Below are 8,781 nucleotides of genomic sequence, written 5' to 3' on the forward strand. Positions count from 1 at the left end.
GATTGATCGTAAAAATATTAAAAATATATCTAGGTCTTTCTCTGGTTTTGTTGTGAGTATTGTGGGTTCAGTTCATTTTTGGCTAGTTCCTTGGTCTGACTTATATTTCTCTAGATCTATAGGCCCCTTCCTATGTAGTCCCTAGTAACCACAGGGCTATGGCCTGTAGCTTCCAAGGTGTTTCCCTCTGTTATAGCTTCTTCTGTTTGCTGGTCTCTTCAGTGTCTGGTTCCCGCCCTGACACAAAACGGACGGTGGAGGACACTTTTTTTTTTTAATTTTATTTAGGCTCACTTGTTCAGCCGCGCTGTGGGGAGGGAGGGAGGGATGCTGCAAACAGATAACATTGGCGTGCGCTTGCAGTGCCTCAGCCACACTGGGTCTGCCCCCACTCATGGCGCGTGTAGCCTCCCTGCCCACACTGCTCGGGCTCTAGGTTGTTCCGCCGGGAACAATCAGAGGCCGGCCCTGGGCTGAGCTCCCAGGTCCAAGCTGCTCAGGTTCAGGCACTCAGGTAGTCCTCAGAGGCGCAGACTCGGTTGGGCCTGCATTTTGTGCTCTTCCCAGATCTGAGCAGCTCAGGTGATGTGTTTGGCGGGCGCCAATGCTGCGACCTATCGCCTCCCCGCCACTCAGTTATCTGGGTGTAAAACCGGCGCACCTTCTCAGGCAGATGTTGACCGTCCAGACCCCCAAGAAGTTTTAGTTAGCAAAGAAGCCTGCTTACAGTTTTATAGATAGTGTCTCTCTTGGGCTGCGATTGCCCCCTTATGGCTCTGGCTGCCTGTCACCGGAGGGGGAAGGTCTGCAACCGGCTATCTCTGTTCAGTCCTTTGTTCTGTGTGCAGGCCTGGCGGTGTCTTAGGTTAGGGCTGGCTTTTCGCGTGGTAGATATCCCACAGTCTGGTTTGCTAGCCCAAATGATTTCGCTCAGATAGCGCTCGGGTTATTCAGGCCAGGTTTTTAATCTAAGCAATGCAGCCTGCGCCGCGCCTCCCTGCCCAGTCCCCACTTGCTAATGGCGTGTGCAGGCGTCTGCGCTGCTTCTCCGCTGGGAGAGTTATCGTAGGGCTTGCAATCTGGGAGTTTTAATTGTTTATTTATTTTTTCTCCCTGTTATGTTGCCCTCTGTGCTTCCAAAGCTCGGCACAGATTCGGCAATGAGAAGGTTTCCTGCTGTTTGGAAACTTCTCTCTTTTTAAGACTCCCTTCCCAGGACGGAACTTTGTCCCTCCCTGTTTTGTCTCTTTTTTTGTCTTTTATATTTTTTCCTACCTCCTTTCGAAGACTTGGGTTGCTTTTCTGGGTGCCTGATGTCGTCTGTCAGCATAGAGAAGTTGTTTTGTGGAATTTACTCAACGTTTAAATGCTCTTTGGATGAATTTGTGGGGGAGAAAGTGTTCTGCCCATCCTACTCCTCCACCATCTTGGCTCCACCCCGATTCCCCTGTTTAGTCTGGAAGGGCTTGCCGACTTCCTGTCGCAACTTAGGATGAGGCTGGTCTCACGAAAAAATTCTAAACGTAGCCTCGTGGGTGGTGCCACATTCCGAAGAACCCTGATTTCCCGGTCAGCTCTTGATAAGGACCCAATGCCCGGACACCTCTTGGAATGCAACCCTGTGGATGAAGTCGCAACACGAAGGGGCACTATCAACCCCGAGGATCGTCCGGAAAAAACTCGTAGGTTCCAAATACAGCTCGACAAGTGGCCTGTCACCCCGTGAACAACTCGAGAGGGAAGCGGAGTTCCATGCCTCAACACAAGACGAGGCCTGCCTCTCCTGTCCCAAATCTGCAGGGACCCTGTGATTGGAGTCAGAAATCGAGAGGAAACCTGAGATTCCTGCCTCAACTCAAGACGAGGCCCTCTTCCATTGCACCAAACACAGTGGAGTCCCGAGAGGCCCCTCCTGACTCCTCAGTTGCTGGTGCCAGCCGGCAAAGTCGATCAGGTCCCGAGAACGTGCATGGCGGGGCTGAGAAAAGAAACTAAAGCAAGAGAAATCTACAACAAAGATGGGGTGGAGAGGTCCAGAGATGTCTCCACGAAGGGACGCAGTCTGACCCCAACTTTATTCAGCATCTTATGTTTATACAGAAGAGCGTGAGAAAGACAAGACAGTTAACATTTTTTCTTGGTTGACCTATACATCTTACAAACAGTCACAAGAAATCTTGAGAGCATGGGAATGGCACCCTGTTATTATTTCTTACACCAGATAACATTTCTCTGTGCGTGAGAAGTTTGCACAGAACTCCAGGTGCCTGCAGTAAATAAGCGCCTAATCTCTGGGGTGGCGGGACAGAGAGCTATGTTTGCAAGCAAACCCTCAAGGACTGAGGCAGCTCCCAGAGCTGTGTCATTCGGACAAAGGACCCCGTTCTCATGGGCAGCTCCCCGCATCTCCCCCTTTCTTTTTATATAGGCACACACTTATGTTCTTTTAACCGCAGACCATTTCCATAGATAGAAGCCTTTATCATCCATAGATCATCAATCAGTTTTTTAATTAAGCCAGGTGCAAGAAATAAAACAGTTAAAATTATTAAGAATAGTCCTTCTATGGCTGTTCCCAAGTACCAAATACTATTGACAGTAGGTACATGTTGAAAAAGTTTTTTAACAAAAGACTCAGCTGTTTTTGCAACATCCAAATCAGGTAGGTCTAGGCGCATTTTCAATGTTTATTATTTCTTGATGTAGATGCAGTAAATCTAAGGAAATATTTTTATTATGCCAAATACCTTCTAAATGAGCTTTCAAACAGTTAAATGATAACAGTTAACAGATAAAATGAGCTTATCCCAAACAGTTATACTACCATTATATTTTGGGAGGTAACACAGATCCATCGAAAATCAGCATGACATTGTACCCATAATCTCAACTTTATACTTTGAACCTCTTTACCTAAAAATTTTACAACATCATAAAGGGCATTTAATCAATCTTTTAGCTTTTTGTCAATATTTTTTTGAGTCCCCAGGGTAACGGATACATTTTGTGCCAGATTATTAACAAAAGTTGTAGTTTGTACTGAGTGTGCCAGGGTCAGGGCTGCAGTAATCAAGGAGGAAATAAGGGTTACCAAAGTTAAAAATCCCAGAATTATTAACCCTATTCCCCTATGATAATGCATTAAAGCACCCTTTACTTTTCTCCAAAGTTCAAGTCCTCTTTCATCATACCAAGACCCATTAATCTTTACAGGAACCATAACAAAAGCAGGCTGTCTTAAGACTAAAACCCTAGTTTGATTAGTAACTCCCCTAACGCAGTTAGTTAAGGTACAATTGTTACAAGTTACATCATAATTTTGTAACCCAGGTTGTATTTTTACAGATCCTACTAGTAAAGCATAAGGGTGAGGCACACATGCACGAGGGTACCTCATGGTGAGATTCCATAAATAACCGTGTTTAACTTTTGATCCCACCTGAAGGTAGGAACCCTCACATTCAAGGGCAGCAGCTAATTTCTAGATTTTTGTTTGGAACACTTTAGAGCTGCCTAAATTCCAAATACGGGATGCAGTTTCTATTGTCCTCAACTCCAGGGTTTCCGGCCGAGTCTGGAGACCAGTCCCACAATGACTCATTTGTCCCAAATATGTTATAAACCGTAGCAGTTCTATCTCGACACAGTTTCCATGGTGTAGCAATGACTCTTCCCCTTGTTCCAAAGTCACAGAAAGGGATATCTAAAGGACCAGTTCCATTACGACGTTGAGGAGTTCCAGATTCTTTCATTACTCCAGGAATATATAGGCTCCAACCATTGTCATAATTAGCATATCCTGACTCCCCAGCAAAAAGACATCCTGTTGAATTAAAATATATAGACAGACAAATAGGTAAGTGATCAAAGACTCCATGATAAGAGAAATTAAATTGATTAGGAATAATATGTTTATCTGAAAAACCACCCAAAGCCACAGTATCATTAGTGTATATGGGAATGGACCGACCCTCCCAGCCCACTGGTTGGAGAAGGGGAGGATCGGGAAAATAAGCCCAGTAAGCATTTGAATATTCTTTAGAATGTGCAGTATTAATCTGATGTAAGATAATTAATAAGGTTATCAGGAAGCTTAAAGGCGATATCGGATCGCCCTGCACAGCAACATGATTCTGTGTCTCTCGCATCAATGCCTGAAGTTGTTGCCAAGATGGTAATTCATCATGTTCTTGAATCGTCAATCTCTTCATCTGGTTTAATAGCGATCGTCTCCGCCGTGCGTACCAACCTTTCCGGCAGCCAGCGCAGCACTTCGGCATCCTGTGGGAAAACACAAACATGCCCTTGTCCCCAGATTAGTACAGGATCTGGTCCATACCATTTTCCCACAAGTGGGTCTTTTCAAAAGACTTTAGGTCTTATTGTTTGTGCATCAAAATTCCAAAATCGCTGTGCTGCTGAACGGCCACTTATATCCAATTGTAAAAAATTTAGAACAAATAAAGCATAGTTTAGAGAGTTGGAGGGGGTATTGGGATACAATTCTCCCTTCTTTAGTTTTTGTAATTGATGTTTGAGAGTTTGATGTGCCCGTTCAGATTCCTTGACCTTGAGGATTATAAGGAATACCTGTTTTATGTGAGATAGACAATTGTGTACAAAATAGTTGAAAATTTTTTTCAGTGTATCTTGGACCATTGTCTGTTTTTATGGTTTTAGGGGTTGTAAAGGCCCTTGTGAATTTATCCCCAACCCCTGATGGGGTAAAAGACCTTGGTCTAACAATTGATTACTAATCTTTTTATCTGGACTATAAAGATATCCCCCCATATTTATCATAACATCTCTCACCCATAGATTAACCAGCAGTCCTGGCAAAACATAAGGTTGAAAATGTCTTTCATGTCTTTCTTCGTCCCTCTATTTTAAAAAAGTTGAACTCTGTTCTGGGTTGTGTGATTGCCCAATGTCTTGCAAAGTAGAAATTACAACCCGCTTAGGCCATTTATCAGGCCAATGTTTTGAGATATGACGGAAACATCTGCACCAGTATCTAAAATACCTTTAAAGGGCTTTTCTTGAATATACAGTAGAAGCTCAGGGCGCTGCTTATCAATGGCCTGAATCCAATAAGCGTCTGAAGACCCGAAACTTCGGGATCTTCGTTCTTGCTTAATGGCTTTTCCAATTGGAATTGTAGGAAGTAGAATCAATTGACCAGATTGTATTACTGTTACGTCCTGTGGTGAATGGGCCATAATTATTATTTCACCCATATAATCAGAGTCTATGACTCCAGGGGCTACTTATAAACCTTTCATTGTAGTACTGTTTCTCCCCAATAGGAGGCCCATTGTTTTCTTTGGAAGAGAGCCAAACATTCCAGTTGGCAAAGCCTGTATGTCCATTTCTGGAGTTAATACTGTGTAGGTGGAGGAACTGAGGTCCAATCTTGCACTCCCTGCAGTTGCTCTGAACAACTCGGTAACAGTTCTGTGTTTTGGCCCTGAAACGCCTCCAATGTGGTCAGATTTTGTATTGCCCCATAACATTGTTTTGGGGCCTGGGGCTGGCCCCTCACCCAGTTTCCTGAGACCGGAAGAAGTGGCTTTCCCTGTAAATCAGTTTTAGAACGGCAATCCATCACCCAGTGTTTGCCTTTCTTACACCTAGGACAAATATAAGGGGCTTGAGCAGGTCTCCGGGCTTGTTTTTGTGGGCAGTGGGTGGCCTGATGGCCCTTTTGGCCCCAAGAGAAGCAGCTAGAGCCAGGGACTCGAGGCCGACCACTAGTTTTATCCCGCTTTTGTTGTTGATACAGTACTTCTTTGACTGTCTTTCTTTGTAATGGCATGGCCAAAGTTATGTCTTGGATGTACGAAGGGCTGATATTGGCACAAATCCGTACATAATCAGATGAGCCTCCCTTTTTTCTGTAAGGTCTCAAGGCAGCTTGACAAGCTGAATTGGCATTCTCATAAGCAAGCTGTTTAGCCAACACCATCCCCACCTGCTCATCCCCTATCACTTCACCAATTGCCTCAAGCAGGCAGACAACAAAATCCTGATATGGTTCATCTGGCCCCTGGCGAATTTTAGATAAATCTTCAGTCTTTTTATCAGAATTTGGAAGCTTTTTCCATGCTCATAGAGCCACAGCACTAATCGGAGGGTAGGCTCCAGGCAAATAATTAAGTTGACTATTAGTGTCTCGATAATCTCCCTCTCCCACCATCATTTCATAAATGGTATTCAGTCCCTGTGGCCGACTGATATCGGCTGTGATCCCACACTGCTCAGCAAATTCAGATTTCCATAGTAAATAATCTCCTCCAGATAAACAAGCCCGAGCAACCTGTTTCCAATCGTTAGGTGGCAGATTTTGATTTCCTAAAGCCTCTATAATAGCCTGAGTAAATGGCACAGTCAGGCCGTATTGTGCACAAGCCATTTTTAACTCTTTTAGTTGCTTAAAGGGCAGCAGTTCATAATACCTCTGCTGTTGAGCATTTTCAAATACTGGATAGATTCCTGAAAACCCGGGAATATGTTCTCTTTCTTCATTAGCTTGCTTAATCGCTTGTTGAAGAGGAGATAATAATATCTCACTTCTAATTTTTATGTTTTCACTGGGCAAAGAAGCAGGATAGATATAAGCTCTCGTGGTTCTACAAAAGGCAGAGGTGGATTGAGTCCAGCAAGAACCGAGGGAGGACATGCTGACTGGAGTGGGAGTCTCCCTGTGCCTCCTTTTTTTACTGTTATAACAATCTTCTGAATTAAATTTTCCAGCTGTTCTTCAGAAAGTCCTGAATGTTTTAATCCCCCTTTTCCCAGGTGGATTGTATGTTAACCATCATCTCCCAAGGCATATCCTCTCTATGGTAATGAGCCGCTTGTTCATTTAACTCTTCCTGTTCATCAGAGCTTAACACATCATCACTCCCTCCAGCCTTACAAGCTGTTCCCTCAGCCACAGCATAAAGCGGCTCAGGTGGAGGGGCGGAAGGCTCTGCAACTTCAGGTCCCGTGGAATCCCTGAGAGCCGTTTGAATTTTATGCCCCTCATGTTCAGGATCCAGACAGTCTCTTATGAGAGTCCACAAAGAAAAAGTATCTACAGGAACACGATTGGGACCATGTAAGAAATAATATGTCTGCAATTGTTTTCTTATCTTTTTCCAAGTTTCCAGACTAATTGTTCCTTCCTCTGGAAACCAGGGACAAACCTCCTCTATAAAAAGTAAAAACTTCTCTAGCTGTAACTTATTTACATGAATTTCCCTACCTTTTAACATAGTTTTCAACATATGTACCAATAACTGGTGGCTATTGCATTGTCCCATGATTTATTACTCTCGACAGTAGCACTCCCTGCCCTTTTACTTTAATTAATTAGGAATTACTTGTCACTTACCTCAATCTTGGCGGGCAGCGGTCGTCATCGCGCTCTGATTTCCGAGTCCCTGTTCGGGCGCCACCAGCCGGTGCCAGCCGGCAAAGTCGATCAGGTCCCGAGAACGTGCATGGCGGGGCTGAGAAAAGAAACTAAAGCAAGAGAAATCTACAACAAAGATGGGGTGGAGAGGTCCAGAGACGTCTCCACGAAGGGACGCAGTCTGACCCCAACTTTATTCAGCATCTTATGTTTATACAGAAGAGCGTGAGAAAGACAAGACAGTTAACATTTTTTCTTGGTTGACCCATACATCTTACAAACAGTCACAAGAAATCTTGAGAGCATGGGAATGGCACCCTGTTATTATTTCTTACACCAGATAACATTTCTCTGTGCGTGAGAAGTTTGCACAGAACTCCAGGTGCCTGCAGTAAATAAGCACCTAATCTCTGGGGTGGCGGGACAGAGAGCTATGTTTGCAAGCAAACCCTCAAGGACTGAGGCAGCTCCCAGAGCTGTGTCCTTCGGACAAAGGACCCCGTTCTCACGGGAAGCTCCCCGCACTCAGTATCCCTGACTTCTAAGAGGCACCCTGAGAAGCTACCTGAGGTCACCGTCACAAGTCGAGGGAACCCAGGGTTTCCTGCCACAACCCGAGAAAGACCTCAAGAGTCCTTCTTCAACGCGTCTTGAGGCCCGATTCCCCTACCGTGACTCGAGAGCAATGATGTGCTCCCCCTCACCGCTCTCATGGCAGATATGACTTCCCTGGTGCCACCGAGAGGCTCCCTGTGCTCCCCATCGTACCTCGTGAGAAACCCCACACTGGCTCCCCTGCTCGAGAAAATCCACGAGACACCCCCGACATCACGAGATGAGAGCCTTGGTTTACTGCTTACCCTGGAGAGCCATCCCGAATCCTCTCTCCAAACTCCACAGGAGGCTTGACTCCCTTTAGGCCACTCAGGGGGCTCCAATAGATACCCATCGCGATTCGAGAGGAGTGCAGAGTTCTTTGCTTCCGCTCAAGACGAGGCCTGACTCCCCAGGTGAGTCTGGAATGCAACCCCGAGATACCTGTCACCCCTGGAGAAGAACATTAGCTTCTGGACACAAGCCTAGATGAGGTCTATTTGCCCTGCAGTGACTCAAAAGCAATCTCCAGCTCTCCATCGCAACTCGAATGGAAGATTGGACTTCCCTGGGCCAACACAAGAGGCATCCTGAATTCATCGTCGTAACTCGAGAATCCAGCCGCAACTCGAGAAAAACCACGTGATTACCCACCATCGCAAGATGAAGCCCTTTCCTGCGACGGCATCTCAAGAGAAGTCCCACATTCCGTCTTGAAGTTCGAAATGGTACTTGGCAGCCTTGATGCAACCCACAAAGTTCCCGACATACCTGTCTCCCTCAAAAGG

General features: G+C 45.4%; 1 protein-coding gene across 1 annotated transcript; it reads right to left on the reverse strand.

Annotated features, from left to right (window-relative positions):
• Nucleotides 1-4,182: 4,182 nt before the first annotated feature.
• On the reverse strand, nucleotides 4,183-7,307 carry LOC112582649 (endogenous retrovirus group K member 7 Gag polyprotein-like). Its single transcript, XM_025277512.3, is given in 3 exon segments — nucleotides 4,183-4,281; nucleotides 5,504-6,629; nucleotides 6,832-7,307. Coding segments are annotated over 3 exon segments (1,701 nt in total).
• Nucleotides 7,308-8,781: the final 1,474 nt, after the last annotated feature.

Source organism: Bubalus bubalis, chromosome 20 (assembly GCF_019923935.1).
Source record: "Bubalus bubalis isolate 160015118507 breed Murrah chromosome 20, NDDB_SH_1, whole genome shotgun sequence".
Classification (NCBI taxonomy): domain Eukaryota; kingdom Metazoa; phylum Chordata; class Mammalia; order Artiodactyla; family Bovidae; genus Bubalus; species Bubalus bubalis.